At 35.0% G+C, this 23,523-nt stretch overlaps 1 protein-coding gene across 1 annotated transcript; it reads left to right on the top strand.

The window, feature by feature from the left end:
- The first annotated feature begins 4,630 nt into the window (after window positions 1-4,630).
- On the top strand, window positions 4,631-10,947 carry LOC149798870 (uncharacterized). Its single transcript, XM_089958098.1, has 4 exons — window positions 4,631-4,786; window positions 6,140-6,287; window positions 7,096-7,181; window positions 10,939-10,947. The coding sequence occupies exons 1-4, from the start codon at window positions 4,646-4,648 to the stop codon at window positions 10,945-10,947; spliced, it is 384 nt and encodes a 127-aa protein (XP_089814224.1). The 5' UTR covers window positions 4,631-4,645.
- The last annotated feature ends 12,576 nt before the right edge of the window (window positions 10,948-23,523 follow it).

Here is a 23,523-nt window from a genome sequence, read left to right as displayed (position 1 = left end):
GTCTGGCGTGCCTGGGTTTGCTGCATTATTTTCAAAGGGTCAATTACCGTTTAAAATATCATATGAACAATGCTACGTAGTGAGTATATAGAATTTTTAGGTGGATCAGGAATTCACTGGGCTTGTATTTATCACGATGCGCACCGGGATGACGCATTTAAATTTATTTATTTGGGTTACCACCAGGTGACGATAGACTGAAATTTACAAAACCATACGGGGTATTCTATAATTCAAAGCTCAACACGTCGACAGTGACTCGTGTGGGTTATATTGCGTTTATTACATCGTATCACGTGAACGCGACGTTGTTCCGTTAGACATGTTGCTGATATTTGAGGAGCACCCAACGCTAGAAAATGATGACCGATTCGTGCTAGAATTAAAGAAACATATAAATTTGCCGGCGCTGGTGGGTGCTTACCAGAATGCCTAATGGTGATTGACGATTAGTAAAATGTTAAAAATATAGAAAAAAACAAAATGGCGACCAGATATCGGACATGAAATGGATATACACACGATTATTAGTGAACTACCAAAACCACGCGGGGAAGGACATTACCTAGCAATAAATGCACAGAATCTTATAAGCCTCTATATATTGCTCAACAACGATTAATTGCTGCCAGGGCAACCGTATAACCAAGCTGATGCTGAAGCGATGCGGTGCGACATTTGCATCCGAGATCATCCCGAATACAAATTAGGCTGTGATCGCATAATACTGAATGAACTCCTCGCAATGAAATAAACCTGTAATGTGAGAGCGATAGACAAAGCGGTTGTACGAATCATCGTTAGCGCTAAAAGTAAATTTGGTACTGGAACAACATGGGTGCGTAAACACACTCGGGTTGGTGGTAGTACTCGAGTTGGTGTGCGTAAAAACAAAAACTCAAAATGTATAACATCCGTTTCTGCGGAAAGAAATAAAAATGTTCAGCGGCGAGGAGCAAACTTGTGGACTAATTACATGCCATTACCAGAAGAAGAAAAAAATCAAAAATGTTCTAGGACGCAGGGTAATATCAAACGGTATTGATAATATTCATGCAGATGATCTCGTTGATGTTAAAGAATACTCAAAAGACAACGACGGATACAACAATTTTTATAGATAAATCATTATTTATAATTAATTCACGTGGAGTATTACTCTAAAACATAAAACCAGGATCACGATCTGCGACTCGTTTTAGTGAATTGAGGTTCAAGTTGATCAATTGTAGATCGATAACGGCGGCGAATTTTAAAACAAAACGTTCCAGGACTGGTTAACAGAATGCGGATATCATAAATACTCAACGTAAAAGCAGGGTAAATCTGTGGTCGTCGATAGATTTAACAGAATGTTAATAAACGCGATGTGGAAACGATTTACAGCGAGTGGTACAACACGATACATAGATGTGTTACCGATGCTGATATCGGAGCACAATAACACTAAATATGGCATTTTTAAAATGACGCAATCACGAGAAAAAAGAAAAGGAAAACAACAGTTGCAGACTTGCTTTTTGATATAAGTAAATTTCGTATTGTTGACACCAGAAATTGTCTTTTTGTTGATACCCCAATTAAAGCACCATCATCGTCCAACATGACTGTATGCTTTACTTCGTATTGTAATATGACTTTTTATTTATTTTCTATGTAATTTACTGGCATAGCCCATGAATGTCACGCGAAGTTGTTTACGTTCGTCAATGCGATGTTGTAAAACTAGATGAAATCAAAGATGGACTTTGTTAAGCGCATTTATTTCCTGATAGCAACATCAGCGTCCATGTCAAAATGATGTTGGTGAAATGACAGTGATGTTGACTAGACAACAACGGCGATTCCTGGAGACGGTTGGTAGACCTTTTTATGTTGGTTATGCTAAGGATTTGTTGATGAGACACAGCGTAGTTCGCACGAACGTGCAGAGGTTGATTGAACGAATGAGAGTACGTCGAAAAAGGGCTGCTGAAATAATTAGCAGTGTTTCCATGACAATAACACAGAGTTAGAAGGATTAAATGTTCACTTAAACATTAATTTTATTATAGTATAATCCTGGCCACAATTCTCTATGTGCGTCTCAAGGAGGCTTATACTAACTACTATAGGAGTTACCATGTTGATGCTGACGACACGTCTACGCTTCATCTACTCGCAAGACGATATGAGAGCAGCATTCAAAAAATCATATACGCTAATTTATCGGTGCATCGCGGTATCAAGTACGTATTCGCGGTTACCGTTGAATTCACAAAGATAGACGGTAGTGAATCATCACCGACATTTGCAACAAAAAGAATTACAAATAGATATTACGATGTTCGGCAAATAATTCAGTCGTTGCAACCAGTGACTGATGATGACGCCAGTGAAGGATCCGGTTGAATTGTAGTCGGGATCATTAGCGGTGATCTTATAGTGTCCAGATATAATCCATTACGTGGAAGATCGTAAATGAATCAAAGGCAGAGTTGTGTAACGAGAAGAACAACGACAACAAGTGTTTTATGTGGTCGACGTTATCAGCACAGTACCCATCAGCGACTAATAATCCTAATCGGGCTGGAGATTACAGTCTCAAGACACGCTAAATTTCACTGGAATATACTTTCCTGGGCAACATAACAGCATCGTTGTATTTGAAAAATTAAATAATATATCCATTACCGTTATGGAGGGTTGATGAGCATGTTATCAGTATTTATCCACTGTTGATATCTAAATACGTGTTGATGTCCGATGACACAGCACCGTTAGTATCCGATAGTGCCGTTGTGGACTTACTTTATGTCTGATACGGTGATTTTGACCAAGGTCATAGGCAATACTAGTGGAACACAAATTTATCAGGTCTGATGAGTTGACAATAAAATAAACACAACGGAAAAAGAATTACTGCAGACGACGTTTACTGGGATATTCGGCAGCTGATGAACTAAATGCTCACACATTGACAGTATGCAAAATATATGTCAAACTATGCATGACAAGGATAAAAGCGATCATTTGTTAAGGTTTGAAAACTTTGAGAGGAAAACTCGTGTTCCAGTAGTAATTTGTGCGGTTGATGCCATAGCAGGTGTTGATAGTAATACTGATAAAACATCGACTAGGAAGAATCAAGAACACGTTCCATTTGGTTTGGGTTATAAAATCGTGCACGTAAACCCGAAATATCCTAAGCCATTGGTGCTGTATTTTGGTCCATAATTTGTGACAATAACGATAGATGCTAGAATTACAGAGACAAGTCCTAATTATTTAAAGTTCTGAATAAACTTCAGTATAAATCCAAATACAATCCAACGCTGAATTCTTGATGTGTCTGTGATAACTTGTGTAATGTTGATGTGCCAACTATCTTTTGTTGAAACATGGTAAATTAATTCCATGTCTGAATTCGCTATAAATCCCATGTGAATGTCTCTGTCCAAGAATAATATTTTTCTGAGCACTCTGTATTTCCAGAGAAAATAATCACTGAATTAAATAATTTGAAGAAATAATTTCCAGCCCAAGTGAAAAGTGAACACAACAATAATGCCAGCTGATTCTGCTTGATCTTAAGCACTAATGAATAATATTTCCAGTGACAAGAGAATATAGTCTTCTACTTGACCTCAATTCACAATTAGCATTTTCTAAAACAGAAACATTACCTAATAGAAAATAATCTTCTAGAAAGTTCTTGATGTTTACAAAATAAAATGTTAGTTATTGTTGGAAAGTCTGTTGCTAAAAGTATAATATATAACCTGAATAATTTCATGTTCTCCAGGTAAAATGTGTGGGAATTCTAATAATCTAGAACCAGACCCAAATAAAAACATTTACTTTTATTAATAATGATCGTTGATAATAAACCCATACACATAGAGAATAGTTTAGTTATGTAAGTGTTGTTGACAAAAAATATATAAAAATCCATAATTCATGTCAAGCAGAAAACATACTTGATTTTGGACAAGGTTAAATACTACATACAATGTTGCATTACAATAGCATATCATGAAATAATACCAAAAATAAAAAATAAAAAACAACACTAAGAATGCAAATTAAATATACATAACAAAATGGATGTTACAATTGAATAATATATTTAATTCTCTTTCCTCTCCGCCTCTCCAACACACCCAGGTTTCTATAATGCACAGGTGTCAGTTTGTAAATAAAAGACGAATCTCGGCATTTGTACAACAGGATCATGAGTTATCGAAAGTACAAGGCATGAATGCTTAAGTTGGCGTGAATCACGTTGTTTAAGCATTCAACATGTGTGTTGGTCTTAAGGGCAGTTTCATTACACTGTTGGCTATAGAGATTTTATTTTGGATACGAAAACATGAAAAATATTCCACTAATGTTTGCTTCGCAAAGTTTGAACAACATGCAGTTGACATACGTGTGAGAAAGTGAAACTTTTTGAAACCGTGAAGGATGCACCAAACTTTAAGAATCATGTGACATCGATAAGACATGTGTAGAGATCACGTTATTTTCAGCGTGACGTGATTGGTTTGATGTAATTGTCTCCATGACGTCACGTCATAGCTACCATCAAGAACACGCTTGTACAGAAGATGCATTTACATTGCATCTCATCGGAAATAGTCTTTATAAAGTCTTAAGAAACAAGATGGCCTTTTTTGGAAGGCTAAGAGATACAATGTGCTCCGTCTCCCACTGCTGTTTCGAGGAGGTTGTCGATGATGATGATGATGATGATTATGATGATGATATGGAATGGTATGGAACACCAGAACCAGCTATATTTCAGGTTCGTTCCGACTCAAGTATTGTTATATTATTATATGTGCATGACGGGGTGGTTTGATCGTTTGGTATGAGCAATCTGGCCTATATGAATATTCGATGAAGGTCGTGAGTTCTTGCTTCCCTTCTTTGTCCTTGTATGAGCGAACCCGAACAACATTAATATATCCTCTAATAGTCAAGTGTGACTGCGTCAACGTATTTATAGATGGATAGATAGTTGTACAGTTTTAAATAATAAATACGGCTTAAAGTAGTGTAGAGAAATTGTGGACACCAAATAAAGATTTTCATATCAACAAGGAAGAGTTTTAGCCTCCTCGGTAAATTAGTTGATGCTGGTGATAAATACACCCCTTGTGACTGCTACAGCGTTACGCTGCATGAAACTTTACTTTCTGTTAGATGTCACTTGTTTTAACTTTCAACTCTTTTTTCAACCTTAAATGCATCGTGACAGGTATTCGTTATTTCAAAATAGGATTGCTCTGTAGACTTTATATCTTTCAGTGACATATAGTTGGACTTTAGCGTTCCCTCTACGTTACTGTTAAATATAAGACGTTTGTATGCCTGTTTCTTTTACAGTAAAGAGTCAAGGGCGTCGATATAAAAATTACATATTTAAAACCGATGGTTTTCCAACCATTTTATAAAATTCACTTAGACCTTATGTAGAGACTTCACTGGCAAATATAGATTTTGATCTGATGCTCATGGAGTTATGGTCCAGTACATGTCTTTTTGGTATTTTCAAAGTACATAAAAGCCTATGTTTATGTTTTGCTGTCTTGTACAATGCTTGTGCTTGACTTAGGCTGATTCTCCGTGAAAATGAGTTTCTTTTGGACTCGTGGTTGGACGATCCTTGACAGTTGTGGATAATATACATGTTTATCATAATCTTGTGACTCGTGTTACAGTCCCGACTTTACATCTCAGTATTATATAAGCAGTGTCTTCTTTTATACGAAATAGCAAGGTGATCCACCCTGCCTTTGCTTACTGTGCACCGTGTTGCCTTGGTAATAAAACCATTTTTACAAGTTCAATCAATAGACTTTCTGTTGATTTGCTTGAAATTCATATAAATTTGTCTGTGTCACATGTTTACTGGAAGTCATACATTACAGAATACCAACAGCATTGTGTTGCGATACAACGACAGTTCCCTGAAAAGTGACTTTATCCCGCTTAAATTGCACTTATCCAGACACTACACACTGCCCGATTTGACAGTTAATAGGCAACATCGATGAGAAACTACGGCACTCATAGGATGTTTACGTTGACGTAGAACTTTATTTTATCATTTAAAGTAACTCTGATGTTGTTTCTATTTATTATCCTATTGCAGTTGTTTGAACCTGTTGCCACGTTCTCAGTGAGAGTGTTTGATGAAAGAGATTTTGCAAGTACCCATGTAAGCATGAGAAAGAAGTGTACGTACAATATTCTAAAGAGGAAGAAGAATGATGCAACCCACTCCTCAGCTGAAACTGCAGGTACTAGTCTTATTCACAATCAGTGTCACCGTGCATTTGATTAAGCTTAAAGTAAAAACACAAGGTGTATCAGTCCTTAATCATAAGATGTTGTATTTATTAGTAAAGGGAAGACTGTATTTCAACTTTTCTTCCCAGTCATAGCTAAATTCATGTATGTGCCAAAGTAAGTTTAAAAAAGAAAGTAACATTGTCTTTCAAGATTGGTGGCCTCACATTATTTAACGAAATGGAGTGGGAATGAAAAATCTGATCACAGATGACTAATGGTCCTTTCCCTCTAAAAAAAGTTTGGTGTGCATTAGAAATACACAGCAATATTTCTGGATGTTTAGGGTAAATGCAATATAAGATGGTTTCCCTTGTGGCTTTAGTTTTGGTAGTTTGGGCTAAACCCGATGTAGGGTGTTTCAGCTAACTCAGTTTAGAATGAGCCTCATCAGATCGATAAAAAGTGTCAATTACAGACTTTTTATGAAAACAGATAGGGAATGATCCTGGACGTAATTGGCCAGATGAAACTTTTTCTTGTAACTCCAACTGCCTCGAACTATTAAGTTCACATCTTCTTTATATAGGCATACAACTACAAGAGTTGACCACATGAAGCATTCCAGTTGATTTTTGTGTAAAGTGAAAGTCTGACCGTTATTTTACTTCATTATCATTATGGACAACATGAAAAAGTTTGGCGTTATGTAAACAACTATTCACCAATAAGAAATTATTGACGATGAATAAAATACACATGTACTGGTATCTGTCATCACCATTCTATCTATCAATATTTACCCACGTTCTGTTTTAGTCTCTGGATGTGCACATGTGAAAAAAGCCATCAATTTCACTGCCATGAAGAAGGGCTTGCAGCAACAGTCGTTTGGACAATGCACAGTAAGTAGGTTCTACAGAGTAAATGAGTGGTTCTCAACCCCCGGGTCGCGACCCAAAATCAGGGTCGCGAGAATGTTCTGGAGGGTCGCAGAAAGTCGCCAGGATTTTCTGAGGGTGGGAAAACTTATTAAAATGTGGAAAACGGATGGCGAGGCTGAGAAAAGGTATTTTTAGGGCCGCAACCAAAAAGGTTGGGATCCACTAGCGTACGTGCATTAGACCCAAAACTCGGTTTTGGAGTTAAATTTATTTCCCTTTAATTTATTTCTTGCCATATGTACGCTTCCCGTTTATTAGCTTTATTTTCAGCTTTAGTCATTTCCTGCTTTTGTTCGATGTCGCCAATGACATGAATGTTTCTAACAATCTTGAACAAATTCTTCGTTATGTGGGGTTGCATTTAAAACAAATGTTTGTAAAAATTGAATTTTGTTGAAAAATGTTGGATTTTTTTCTGAGGGAATTCAGCCTATTAAAGTCGCGCATGAAAAGGAAAACGAGAATCTCATCGCTAAACTTGTCTGCTGTAGCCAATTACTGACTGTTTTGTGCTGATTTTTTTTTTGCAATTTGGAAAAAAATAAAATCTGCATGGAGAACATTTGCTTGACTTTACAGTTCAGTTTTGCATAGTATTTGGTTTTAATTTAATTAATCAGCACATCATAATTTTAAATGCATTGATAAAGGTCACCCGACATACTCTAACATTTTTGTATTCACATCAGATTTGCAATACATGATTAAAAGTAGTTATACTCGCAGAAAAATAATTTTACAAAATTGTCAAGTGTAAAGAAGAAATAATAAGTTAATTACTCGAATAGAAAGACACAAAGCTGTTACTTCCCCTTAGCTATGATTTCGCACCTATAGAGGACGCTAACCAGAAATGACGTTACATTTATCACACAAGACGAAGTACATGCTTCTTCTTGTCGAAAAATAAAACTATAAACAATGGAAATGGAACATTTAGATGAAACTGTTCAGCTTTATATCGACATGTGTGCACGACGCACTAGGTTGTGTCGCTTTCAGAACTGTTCCATTGTTTCAATTTATTTTCAAAATTACCGTTAATACAGTTAAAAAGGAATCAATGCTGGATTCCCTATGTCGGCCGAATTTGTAAAAATAAAAGAAAAAATAATAGGCACACTTAACAGAATTCAAAGAAACCAAAGTTGGCTTCCTTATGTCGGCCGACTTCATAAAAAAAAAAATCGGTACAGTTAAAAGAATCCGAAGTCAGTTTCCGGGGTTGGCTTGCTTTGTAATAAAATAACATCAGGCCCGGCCCTACGGCAAGGCGAATGAGGCAATAACCTTGGGCCCCGCGCTTTCAGGAAATCAAATCCGCAATAAAATTATTTTGTTTGGGGCTCCGCTAATCGCTTTTGCTGCCTTGGGCCCCGCATATCCAAGGACCGGGCCTGAATAACCTTTGTATTTTATATCTGTCGGTAAGCTTAAGCAATGAGATTATTGCTCGCTGTCAGTTGTGTTAATTCATCACTGGGGCTTCTATTTGTTTTCCATATATAATCAAAATTGATACAAACGGGCATTGATGTTTGTAGGGTAAATACACAATATACTTTTGTTACCCATGCTAGTGAAAAGAGTATTATTTGCATTCACACGAAATGCATTTTCAAATAATGCTATTTATTTGCCAGATACCGTCGTATAGTTAACCTGGATACAATACAATCTTGGTCATTTTGCACCTTATAACGTATCATGCATGAATGGCATGTGCCTTCAAATAATCGGGTGATATTCCCATCTCTTTTGCGATTTTTATTATCTGACATAAGCGATACACACTACAGTAAGGATGTATACGCCAGCCGGTACATATAAGGAGTTCGTGGATACATATTTTTTTCTTTAATAAATTTCGCATGATGAAAAAAGAAGGAATAAATGATACTATAACAATACAAGGTTCGTTTCTTTCATTTTATTTTTTAATAAGAGTTTTGGTTATCTATTTTATTGTACTGTGCGGGGGGTGGGGTAAAAATTCAACACAAAGCTCTTTCGTTTCTTAAGTCTTGGGACATATACCATGATGAAAAATGTTTCACCATAAGTTCTGGGACAGGAAAAATAATACTGCTTATATATATATATATATATATATATATATATATATATATATATATATATATATATATATATATATATATATATATATATATATATATATTAATTAATTAATGATTCTACACCTATAAATGATAAACTTCCCAGAGTAATACCTCATATTTCTTTTTTTTAAAAGTCTTTTGAGTTCATATTGGTTATAATAATGCTAAATAAAGAGTTTGATCAAAGTGTACACACAGTATGTTCAAAAAAAGTATTATGATTAGTTTAAACATTAATATTTTACATCTGCAGTAACATTACTGTACTGTAATCCATTATTTGATATAGTTTACTTATGCTCTTTCTATCCCTCTTCTCATATGCACCATAGAGCTTTCTACGGGATTGAGGATGATTTAGGCCTTTCCCATCCCTCGCCCTATTCGATCCCACAGCATAATTTTTTTTCTTTCTTCCTGGAAAACAGGGTCTTTCGGAAAAAGAAAACATTTTTGTCCCATCATCACTCTTCTGGTTACATCTATATACAACGCAGTGCCCCATATTTACAAACGCACGATCGTACGATATATCACATGAAACACGTGAATGGCTACGTTGACTAGAAGGGATAAATGTACGTCATATCCGTTTTGGCACGCGGAAACTATAGATTTATTACGGAGATTGCGGATTCATTTTTTCATTTAAATAACGGGGATTTTTAAGTCTAATTAAACATTTTTATGGTGTGCATGTATAACAAATGTGTTTTTAATGACTATAATAATATCACACGTATGTACAATATAGGTGCCAGTGACCTATAACATTGAATTGAATTAAGAGAATGTCGACGTGGATAACTCACAGGCCATCTGTGAGTAACCTTTTCTCACGGTCACATCCAGGAATATTGTTTAGGGGAAACGTAAACAAGTATGCAAGGGGTCTGGAGAATGGAACCCATGGTAGGAGCCCAGGGGGTGGAGCTCTCGAAAGTTCATGCATTTTAAGCGTTTCCATTGCATCATTCTAACCTCTAACTGAAAAGAAAACATTCTCTAGGAAATATAGCAGTTGATTCGCCCACTCCACCCTCACATTCGATCATTGTTCTGCGATTTACGTCAGACACTAAGAACGCGTTCTCATATATTCTCGCGTGTTTTTGTGCGTGCTCTCTCTCTCTCTCGAATTCATTTCATTCGGACCACATCGGTTATTTCACTATACATAGAATTTATCTCGATGCAGTAATTTACAGAAAAATCATACATTTTGCTCATTGTAGAATTGACCTACAAATTGGAAAGTAAATTTTTCTTCGATGCATTTGTAACTTCTCGGTCGATTCTTGTTTAATACTTATCAGAGGTGTTTCCAGTGGCATCTCTCAGCGTACATGAAAGGCACGATCCGAAGGATTGACCACCAAGTTACCAATGTAGTCACAGGGGTACGTTCCAAAGAAAATTAGGAGTATCCGTCAATAAATCAAGGGACCTGTAACAATATCACAAATTGTTTAATGTATGGTCGTTATTTATATTTTATTGGAGCTTCTTATTATTATTTTTTTTAACGAGCGATGGAAAAGGCCAACGATACACGAATTAATCCATATTGATTACAGGGGTTACTTTCCTATTCACAGGTTAAATGATATTTTCTAAATCAGTTCTGAAAGAGCATACTACATAACCATGCCCGTAATCCACAAGGTTGGTTCTCGGCTTTCGATTAGCATTTTGAACTGCCCTAAGCCCATTGTTCTTATTAGGCCATAATAACTCCATGACGTCAGAATGACTATAGATGCCGTGTCATCACTAACATTGTAAGCAATGGTTTCAGGTTTTTGAAACCGAATGATTTCTTACGTTTTGTCATTTCAAACTTGCAGGAATAACATCTGAAATAAAAGTTATGGAATTTCGTTGATTGTTGAACGTTATTAACTGTTTGTTTTTTCAATAATGTTTTATAAATGTATTTTCTTTTCACACGTTTATCTACCAAAAAATATAACTCTTTGAAAAGGGGGTCCCGAATGGCCGAGTGGTCTAAAGCGCTCACCGTTCATATTCATTGCCATCTCACCTGGACATAGTACACAATTAATTTTTCTATATGTTCTCTACATTTGTTTCTCAGTACTGACCTTTCCACTGTGTGACAATCAATGCAAATCATATGTTAATCTAAAATACCTTCAAAATGACTTCACGGTGAAGTTCTTGTCAAAGGTTGACCTGCTCTTTTTTTAGATGATTGACTGTCAACATAACAGCATGTAAACAGAACACATATTTCACTTCCGGATCATCACCAAGGCCTTATTACTCACTGTGCACTGTCGCCAAAATACATACAGACAACAACACCCTGAGCTCATAATATCAAGAATAAGCAGTTACCTTTAAATCCCTACCAAAAATGCATAAATAAAACTCTTCTATTACCACCAAAATGAGAGAGGAACAAATGTTCTAAAAACAGACTAGAACTACATTCGTTGGGTACTGAACTGGAAGTATTAATTGTGATGTAATTCCACCTGTCTGCACGGGTTCTGATCTCAGGCTCGGCTAACGTGGATACGTGAGAAAGCTTGTCAGTAGCTTCTCGTGGGTCGGTGGTTCTTCCAGGGTTCTTCCTCCACCAGTTATACTGCTCGCAATGTATCGCCTATCTTGTGCTGAAAAATTGCGTTAAACCCTGCAACAACAACAATAACCCTTTGGAAAGTATCACTACGGTACCATTGTGACCTTTAGCCCACAAGAGCAGTAGTTCCAAATAGTTGCCGCGAGTGAGAGTTCGGAGTTTTTCCTAGATTGTATGGAAAAGTTTGAAGATATTACGAATGATTTCGGCTAATCGTTATGCACTCGAAACTTCAAAATGGACCGCATGATTAACAAAGTCAACATGAACGTGCTGCTAAGTTAACAAATAAAGAAAGTAACTAAAATTAAGCGGAATGATACGTAAGAACTTTACACAATATAGTGCGAACACATTGACTACGTATCATGCAGAATGAATATTTATGGGAAGATATATACAAGTAAAATTAGCTCCCTAATTTCGACAACTGTCAAAATGTTGACTACATACAACTTCAGCTCTAGTGAAAGTCACACAGGTCATGTACGCATTCAACAGCGACTATTTCAGTCATATGTGAAATTTTGTCAGAATTGATTCATCATATCATTCGGCTAAGTGGCAAGTATTCAAGTCATTTGGATTCTTATAGCCCGGAACGCTGTTATGTTAATGACATATTTTTAAGCAACGAAGATATTTTATCAGTTCTCACTAACACCAACGATTGCCCAACTTATATACCACTTGAGCTTCCAAATAATGTTTATGTCGTACTAAACATAACTTTTAATAGCCATAAAGGCAAACATGAATTTTCCGACGATTGTGGTGTACATGACACGCATGCGGGAACTACTGTCAACCAGACGATTTTGCTTGAATCGGAAAATAGACTGCGTCTGGTTTATACAAAATTTTTTTTTTATATGTATGAAACAAGTAAACTAAATAAGAATATTACATATATTCAATTGAACCACAACTTGAAGAGGTACTTTCATTCCATAGATAATACACAAAGCTTAAAGGAGATGAAACGTTAAAAACAAAACGTGTAACAACAATTATCAGGGCACCCAGTCAAATCAATTTTATCCAAAAACGTGCTGTGGTAGAATACTATGGGGAAAGGTCTTTAAAAATTAACCAAACACTTGGAAACAGTAAGCGTAATGAGCCTATCGGCAAACAAATCCAAACATTCTAAGAGAAGCTGTAAATGGTATAGGGGAAACAAAGGCTTTGGATAGATATTTACAGATGAATAAGGAAGACAGCTTTACTGTGCCAAAATCTTTGAGGCAAATTCAAGGCAAAATTTATTGAGAAAAGAAAATTAAAACATCTGAACCAGGAAATAAAAATCTAGCCGATGATTTAATAGAAATTTTAGGTGAACTTCACACAAATGTCCAGGAAGTGATTCTGACAAAAAGAGAAAGCCTGGTCATTGTACTGTATACTACAGAACAAATTATTGACTTGATCAAAAATTGTTCAGGAAAGGATAAAAGCATTATTGGAATAGACCAAACTTTTTACTTGGGTAAGGTTTTTGTAACTGCAATATCATACAAAAATATAAGTATTGTAAACAGGAAAACTGATCAATACCCTATTTTCTTAGGTCCGCTATGTCTTCATTGGAAGTCAGATGAAAACACATATTGCAAATTCTTTTCGCACATTTGCAAAAAAATTGAAGATGGCAAGTTTATATTTGGTACGGACGATGAAAAAGCTCTGACAAAAGCTCTAAGATCCAATTTTTTTAATGCAGAATATTTATACTACATTAAGCATATTAAAGACAACATTTGGCACTCTTTGTCTACACATGGATGTGACGATCTTGTCACAGAATCAATACTTTGTATGCTCTTCAATGAAGACAGTTGCCGAATATTCAGTCAAGATGACACTGAGTTTGCAAACGAGATGATCTGGCAATGTATTTAAAACAATATCCCAATTTCTCACAGTACTTCAAAAAGTTCATCTGTCAAAAAATTTAAATGTTTGTGTATAAACCACTAAAAAACAAAAATGTCACGAGTCTTTGGATCAACAACAACTAAAAATCTATAAATAATAAACTTAAGCAGGTTGCTGATTGGAAACAACACAAGATACCTGAATTAATCACCAGCTTATATAGTGTAACTCGAGCTCAGTTCATAGATTTGCTTCGCACACTATATGGCTCTGGCAATTATAAATTATTTGGCCCTTCCTCTTTATATCTAATTTATGAAACCATGGCAGTTATAAATTATTTGACCTTTCCTCTTCATGTGTAATTGATGAAACCATGGCAATTAATATATTATTTGGTCCTTCCTCTTCATATGTAATTGATGAAACCATTTGGTGCACAAAAACATCAGTAGAAAAGACAAGAATCTTCATAAAATAAATTACAAAAGCAACTAGATTCCAATACTTCGAAGTACATACATTCATCCAATGGAAATTTCCAATGCATCCAGCTGAAAATAGATGTGGGACAAAAACCTGGGCAAAGAAAGCGTGCAAAGGTGGAACGAACATCGCAAATGAAATGGTGATAATAGCGACCATTGACCTAGGATGTGCAAATTGAATTAGAAATACACTTGTGTAATGTGGAGACATGGCTACCCATTTCCACTGTGCCAGTTTTTGAACTGGTTTTATGTAAAAAAATCTTTGCAATGTTTTTAATTTTTATAAAATTTTATGAATTTTTAGTTACCTACAATACAGGTTGCAAACATTACTTGTATTATGTTGATATTATTAATGCTTTGCTTTCAGATATGCAAAATACAGTTGATTTGAACTTAACTTCATTAGTTTACGGTTGATACACTTTATTTCATGTTTTAATTAGCGGTGAGACATGCCGTATTTGATTGAAATCTGAAATCGATTATAAAGAAATTATTTGGTACTTTCAGTTATTCGTTGTTTTGTAATATTGTGTTAATCTCATTTGATAGTTATGGCACTGATAGGCAGTTATTTACTTAAGATGATTCTAAAATGGAGAATTTTAATAAAATGCAACGAAGAAATACAATAGATCATAAGCCCATAGCAACAACCAATTCAACCAATTGCTAATAAGGACAAGAACATGTACGGTGTCGTGTATATATTATTGTTTTCAATCTGTTATGAATAATTAATTTAATTGCTGGTCTGTTAGTTTTATATTTTTTTTAATTCCATTACATGCTACGCTAATGTATTTTTGTTTACTGTATTTGATTTTGTCCAGAATAGAGTTCATTTCTGACTGGTGATGCATATAGTAACATCTGTCTCCCTTGTTTCAATGCAGCCTATTTTGTCGTCTGTTTCTGGAAAATAATACTGTTTCCAATGTTTTCTTGTAGGTTTGAGTATAATTAGTTAAATTTTCACCATTTTTGTTGTTGATTTGGGCAGGTTTTGGGTAGATTTGGGTAGTTTTGGGTGAATTGTGCAGCTGCTGTTATCATGGTACTTAATGTTTTTATTGGTACATAATAAAACTATTTTGCTATTGCTACTTACTTATAAATTATAAAGTTTCTATGACTCTCACTCTTTTTGTTCCTATAAAAAAAATCTTTGTCAATCGAAGCGCATAATTGTAATAAAGGGGGCGGGGTCCAGTTTTTATGTACAAATTTAATGCCGCAATTAGCGACCTAGTATAAAAAATCATAAAAAATCAAATACACAAGTGAGGTCAAAAAAGTCCATATTTTTGGATACCTATATTAAAACAAAGCCTAAGAATGTTATCCATTTGACCAAAGAAGTCAATGGCAGTTCAAAGCAGAAGAAGTTTATGCACCCCAACCCCAAATTTCTATCTACAATTTTCATGTCCGAAGGCCATTTTAGACACCATGTGATGCTCACAGTGCAAACACAAGCCCTTTTCCTAGATGAAAATTCTGCAAAACAGTGTGTACTAAACAGGATGATGCAACTGAAAATAGTTGTCATCCAAGCCATTTTTGAGATATTCTACTTGCCCGAAACCCATTTGTTTACTGCTATGGGAGGCTAGCTCTTCTTCCTAGCCGACTATTGGTATTCACTATCAATATACTGCAGGGTAACTATGGAAGGTGTACATGCCTGACATTAGTTTCAAGAACAACACAAGCCCGAAACACCTAGTTCACAAATATAGCCATATCTTCAACTAGTAAACTAATAGCTGAAAAAGTCGCACCATAGCCTTAAGTTAAGAAATTTGAGAGGGGCCAATTTACAAAACTGGACCCTGCCACCGAAAATATTTGGTGGCTGACCCAGATTAACATACCATGAGGGAACACCTCTTGCAGTATTCACCGAAGCGTGCAGGGTAAAGATTTATGAACAAATTTAATGTTGCATACACCTGTCTCATAGAAAAGTTCATTAAAAAATAACATACATGAGTGAGGTCAAAAAGGTCTGTATTGTTGAATAAGTATAATAAAGCAACACATAAGAATATTATTCACTTGATCTGACAAGTCTATGGAAATTCATAGAATAAAATTTTTTTTTCACCCACCTCCAACTGTATACATGCATTTTTCATGTCGAAAGGCCATTTTTGAGAACATGTGGTGCAAACACAAGCCCTTTCCCTGGGTCATATTTTTGAAAAACAGTTTGTTGCTATTCAAAATTGTTGTCATCAAATCAGTTTTTGAGATATTCTACTTGTCTTGAACCCATATGTCTACTGCTATAAGCAGTTAGCTCTGGCTGCATACCATGCAGTGACTACATGAGGTGTACATGCCTATAAAATCAGTTTCAAGAACAACACGAGTCGGAAAGACCAAATTCACAAATATGTCCATATCTTCAATTATTACACAATAGTAGCTTAAGAAGTCACACCATACCCTCAAGTTACGAAATTTGCCAGGAGCCAATATGTAAAACTATCCCTTGCCACCTTAAACATTTTGTGCAAAATAATTTCTATCAAAAGTTTTGTACATATCACATGTTTATACATTATCTAGCCTAATGGTATGAAGGAAATTCTATTTCATACAAAAATAATAATGTTATTGCTCCTTTAGTTATCAGTGAAGAACTTCTTTAATCTGGATGCAAATATTTGTTGAATATTTTTTTTGCAAAAGAGTACAATGCAAGAAAAATGTCACCAGACATTTACAGTTATTGTGTACTTTAAAAGTAATTTTAGTCTGACACACAGACACAAATTCCTAACCTGGTATTCTTGCTCTAGTGATTCTGATATGGGCAGGGGGTACACCATGGCCTAGCTAACTTAGAAACTGGGCAAAAAAATACAAAAGAAGGAAATATAGTTAAGAAATTTGCCAGGGGCCAATATGCAAAACTATCCCCTGCCACCTAACTTAGGTATGGTAGTATAATAAACATGATTTGCAACCTACATATTAGACGGAATGTCCACCTTTGTACTGGCAGAATATTTCCACAAAAAATGAAAGGATCCAATGGTCAGATCAAACACACAAATGTAATTAAGGTGGAAATCCATGAATAACAACAGTTCAAATTAAAAACAATATTATTTAACTTTATGTGAATTTTAAATGCAATGTGGGTAAATATAAATGTACATAAATTATTTATTAATATTATTAATGAAATATTACTGATTTAAAGAAAGTTTAACTGTTATTGTATTCTTATTTATGTATGAGAAGTATGATCATAAGCAATGTTTTGTAAATTTTGGTCCATATTGGCTACCATGTAATGAAATTCCAAGCTTAACCTTGTAAGGACATATATGCCATCATCGGTATATGATCTATAATCATCAAATATCAGACAATAAACTGAGTTTATTTCATAATCACAGCCAACGCAGGTATAGCAAGTTCAACCAGAGTTTTCTATGTGATGATCAATTGAATTGCACGGACTTTACAAAAAGGTGATATTCATTTTTTTTCTCAAAGTAAACTTATTCAAATGTTTTAGAGGAATTTGTGCTATAAGATAGTTGTGTCCTTACTGGCTACAGATTTACATTTGTAAACAATCACTAGATGGCGTGTATCTAAAATTATTTGGAAAATCCCATTTCCTGCGATAATATAGAGCCAGCAATAATACAGTGTTGGAGTATACATCCACATTTCTTTGGAATGTCATTATTTAGACACCCTGTGAAGTGCATATGGTAAAATCAATATTTAAGTACCGGCATGTAGACATTTTTGGACGAATTGAACCTAAAGGTTTTATCCAGCATAATCTGGATTGAATGTCGCGCACTGTGATGTCACAATGAAAGCTACGCGTATTGATAAATAAATTCATACAGAGCATTCAATAGTTGGGATTGAATAGACATTGGTTAAAGAAAATTAGTGTTAAATTTTAAAAGAACAATTTATATTTATTTTAACTGTGTAAATGCGTATGCATGACCCATGTTACTTTTACCATAACAATAGTTAAAAAAATCCCAGAGTCAATATTGCTACATTTCCCCCTAGTGCTACGGTATAAGACGTCTACCCTGATATTCATGTTTTTAGGACTACAATTCCCCCGATCGTCCAACTCGTTCTTTTTTTTAAAACTTTAAACTGATTTTATATAATACAGAAGAAAAAAAAGAACAAACTGAAACTTTCAGAAGAAACCAAACATACTTGAACAAAATAGATAAATTGTCGAACATGCTCATTATTTTATTGTTTTTATTAAGTATGATTTATCTCAAAGTACTTTGGTGTCATGATTATTTTTGTTTATTCTAAACAGGCACACATGCATAATAAAACTGTCCACAGGTCATGTGGTTTTTCGCTCAAGACAGATAGAATTATATATACTGAACTTTTGATGGAGCATTAATAAGATATTACGAAACAAACATGCCATAAATCTGCTAAAGCAACAGTCTTTACACAGAAGTTTTATAGTTTTGTCTTCTGTATGTTTCAAGAAATAATAGCAAAATATATCTAAGTTGTCATCCTTTTCTACATCAGTTTATAGCAGCATTTTAAGTGTTCAGTATAACAGTATATTCTTGTGATTATTTGATTTCCTATTTTTATCTGAGAGCAGCGATTATCTTCTTTTATGTCTTTTTTTTCCCTTTTTTTACAGCAGCAAAAGATTAATGTTAAGAAAATTTCATATCAGTACTTCTGATTCTGAGTAAGCTTTTTGGAGATGATGGACTTGTAAATACCATTTTGGAGATGACGGACTTGTAAATACCATTTTGGAGATGACGAGCTTGTAAATTTTGGAGATGATGGACTTGTAAATACCATTTTGGAGATGACAGACTTGTAAATACCATTTTGGAGATGACGGACTTACAAATACCCTTTTGGAGATGACGGACTTGTAAATACCATTTTGGAGATGACGGACTTATAAATACCATTTTGGAGATGACGGACTTGTAAATACCATTTTGGAGATGACAGACTTATAAATACCATTTTGGAGATGTTGGACTTGTAAATACCATTTTGGAGATGATGGACTTGTAAATTTTGGAGATGATGGACTTGTAAATACCATTTTGGAGATGACGGACTTATAAATACCCTTTTGGAGAAGACGGAGTTGTAAATTTTGGAGATGATGGACTTGTCAAAACAAATGCTCGTAAATACCAATGAGACCATTTGTTTTGACATCATGACAGAAGAAATAGCAAGTTTCCGATAAATTTCAAAAATATTGTGATAAAATTCTCAAAGAGCAAACTAATTCTAAGATAAATGCTGTTAAGTGAGACCAATTCAAACTGATTGACAAACAATAATTGAATTTGACAACCATGTGTTAAAACAAAGAGGAGACTGGAAATCTGTTTGACTTTATACATGACATGAATAAAAGGTAGACGCTCAGTTTAAAGGCCTACAAAGGGCTCTTGTAAATACTGGACAATACAGACTAGTCAGACATTTCCTAATATCTAATCTGTGTGGTCAGCCAAAACAAATGATGAATGTGAAAAATATAATGCAGAGATTTGAAAATTCATCCATAAAAATGAACTACAATTGTGGCACCTAAGAGCAGGGAAAAGAAACCTGGTAAAAGAAAAAGGACAGTGAATGAATGAACATGAATGGCAAAACATCACAAACAGACTGAAACTGGTACAGACAGGTGCACTGATACAGATGATGAATTAAGACCTAAAGATATAGGTACTTAAATATTTTCATGAGACATGAAAGTCTTCATCTCAATGTGACATCTCACTTCTCTTTGAGTGGTATCTGCTAGTAGTTAAAAATCATTCTTTAATGTCAGTGATCTGCCACTTTTTATACATGACAATTTGGAAATGTTAATGTATATCATTACATTGCATTATTCACACATTCAGTTTAAAAGTGCTCTATATTCATGAATGCAAAGTGTCTCTCTTTAAATTCAACTATAAAATACTTTTTCCATATAAAACAATGGTAACTTTTATTTGTATTCCATTATATTTCAACACTTTTTGCATTGTACACACTATTCTTAAATATTCATTTGTGTTGTGTTTACCTGTCTTAAATCTTGACAAACTGAGCAATAAATTATGAATCTTATTGTTTTTATTTATACACAAGAAAATGAGCAGTGTGGTCAAATAATAATAACAGCTTTTCATGAAAATAAAAGTATAACAAGTTATTATATGCTCATTTTATTTTCCGTTAACTTTACATTGTCATGACCATTCAATATTTTACGATATTGCACACCTTCATATTGCATTAACGTGCATAAAGGAACACTTTCTATTGTAAACAAACAATAGACACAGATGCCAGCACTTTTGATTTGTAAACAGATCATGTACACTCATGTAGTAGGCGCTTTATGTTTTGGTTAAATTTGTTTCTGAATAAAGTGAAGCAGATGTTTCATGGACTGCCCCATTCCAGCTGCTTTGAGATCATAACTGGATTCAATTTCTCCCATGCAGCAAATTTAGCAATCATGCCAACATAGCAGTAGAATGGATACTAGCACTAGATAATATTTGTTTGTTTTGGTTTGGTGCTTTATGGCACTGCAACACAAGAAGATTATTTAATGCTAGGCAATTAGAGTAAAGTGCCTTGCCCAAGGTCACATCAGAGTAGCTGAACCAGACTGATCTGATGGTAGGATCTGAACCCACAACTATTGACTACTGGAAGAAATTGGTATTTTAATGCTTTGATTTGAAAAAGAAAATACGAGCAGTTTTGGTGGCTTGTGTACATGCACTTGTACTGGTGCTTAGAATTTACCTGAAAATAATATGCATACCACATGTTATGCTACATTAGGTGTAGTTTGAAATATGTGCTGATTTATAATTGAGTCACAGGAAAAGAGGAATATGTGCCCTTCCCTTCCTTATATATATATATATATATATATATATATATATATATATATATATATATATATATATTGTTGTTGTTGTAGGGTTTAATGCCATTTTTCAGCACACGATAGGTTATACATGGCGGCCAGTATTAATGGTGGAGGAAGAACCCGGGAAAACCCCAGAAAGAACCACCGACCCACGAGAAGCTACTGGCAAGCTTTCTCACATACCCACATTGGCTGAATCCGAGACTCGAACCCACGCAGACAGAGGTGAGATGGCAGTGATCTGTAACGGCGAGCGCTTTAGACCACTCAGCCACTCGGGGCCCCCATATATATATATATATATATATATATATATATATATATATATATATATATATATATATATATATAATTTGCATTGTTTGTTAGCTTTTTATTATATATGCTCATGTTAACCTTGTCCAAAATCAAGTTTATTTTCTACTTGACCTGAATTTTTTATTTTGTTTTAATTCTGTAAACAAGTAATACATAGCTAAATTATTCTCTGTGTGTATTGGTTTAATATCAGGATCATTATTAATAGAAATAAATATGTTTATTTGGGTCTGGGACTAGGTTTTTGGAATTCCCCTTTTATTTACCTGGTGTACCTGATATAGTCCAGGTGATATATTGCAATTTTATTAACAGACTTTATAATAATAACTAACATTTTATTCTGTAAACATTAAAAACTTTCTAGACAGTTCTTTTCCATTAGGTAATATATTTTTTTTAGAAAATGTTAATTGTGACCTGAGGTCAATTAGAAAACTATATGATCTTGTTACTGGGAAGATTATTCATTCATGCTTTAAGATACAGCAGAATCAGTTTGTAATATTGTTGTGACCATTAGTTCTTTTTTGATGGAATTTATTTCTTCAATTTATTTAAGTGATTTTTCTCTGGAAATACAAAAGTGCTCTGACAACATTCTTGGAAATAGAGACTTGGGTTTATAGTGAAATACAGATAAAAAGGATATATTCTCAGACTATTATTGTGATCCGAAAAATACTGTTGGCACATCAGCATTATACAGGTTCTCATAGACACGTCAGCTCTTTCAGTGTAGGACTTAATTTGGATTTCTACTAAAGTTTATTCAGTACTTTAAATTATTAGGATGCATGTCAGTAATTCTAGGATTATTTGGGGATTTTGTTTACGAATACCATAAGTTCTATGTTTTCATTTACTCTTTGTACTCTAGGGAACTAAATTATTTGCTGAATTTTACAAAGCTTGTTGCTTTTCACACTTTTCTGAGACTTATGCTAAGGGCATAGACTCTCTCTCTATGTATGTATGTATGTATGTATGTATGTATGTATGTCCCCTCCATTTCAGGTCCCTGCCCCTTCTCATTGTTTTATTTAAAGAGGTACTGGAGGAGGCAAATTCTTGACCAGATCTTTTTCTCATTCCTCACTTGCTTTCAATCAAGGAGCTCTCTCAAAGATTTAGCAAGGGCCAAACTATTACTCAGCAATGTAGGAGTGGTATGCCCCCTCCTGCTATGTTGTGACCCTTGTTAGGTACTTATAGTGACAAGGCTTATACTCCTTGGCTCAAGTGGGTATTTCTATGGGGACCTGAGCTTGCCTTCCAGTGAAAACATTGGAATCCTTGGAACAAGAGGCTAGGCCAGTAATAACTGTAGTCTTGCATTCTGATATCTTTTCAGCAGCTTCATTCATCCTGTTGAAAGAGGAATCACTGTCATCACTGGCTTTCCATTATTGATTGGAAACAGTGCAAAAACTTATAGGAATGCATTGTCCTTGTCCACGGCCTTATCATTAAAGCTTCTCCACCTCCATTGGGATATTTCTCAGGACACTTTGAAGATTTTACTAGAGTACATTAAGAACCTTTTGAGGACTGCACCTAAAGGTGGAGACTTCCTCCCAAGGGCTTGTCTCCTCTGTGACGTCTTAGGATTTGAGAGATCATCAACACTAGTGCCTTGCATCCACTTCTGGCCGTTCGAAACTAAGAAGCGAAATCACCATGATCACCCTCAGGGCCCATCATGTAAATTCTTTAAAGCCACACAGCCCCAGTCATAGCAGCAATCCAAATTTAGAGCTACCCCATGGTAGGCAGGCCCTAGAAAGGTGCACTGCAAAGGCCCAGGGAAGTTCACAGGCCCTTTGCCCTTTCCTAATGGCAATGGTGGACAGCCTTAGGTACTTGCTTCCTCTTCTGCAGAGCATACCATTTCCCTTGGTTCTCACTTGTGCCAGAC

The sequence above is a fragment of the Sinohyriopsis cumingii genome, chromosome 5, assembly GCF_028554795.1.
Source record: "Sinohyriopsis cumingii isolate HCF-2022 chromosome 5, ASM2855479v2, whole genome shotgun sequence".
NCBI lineage: Eukaryota > Metazoa > Mollusca > Bivalvia > Unionida > Unionidae > Sinohyriopsis > Sinohyriopsis cumingii.
The sequence above is the reverse complement of the archived record's forward strand: the minus strand, read 5'-3'. Positions and strand labels throughout refer to the sequence as shown.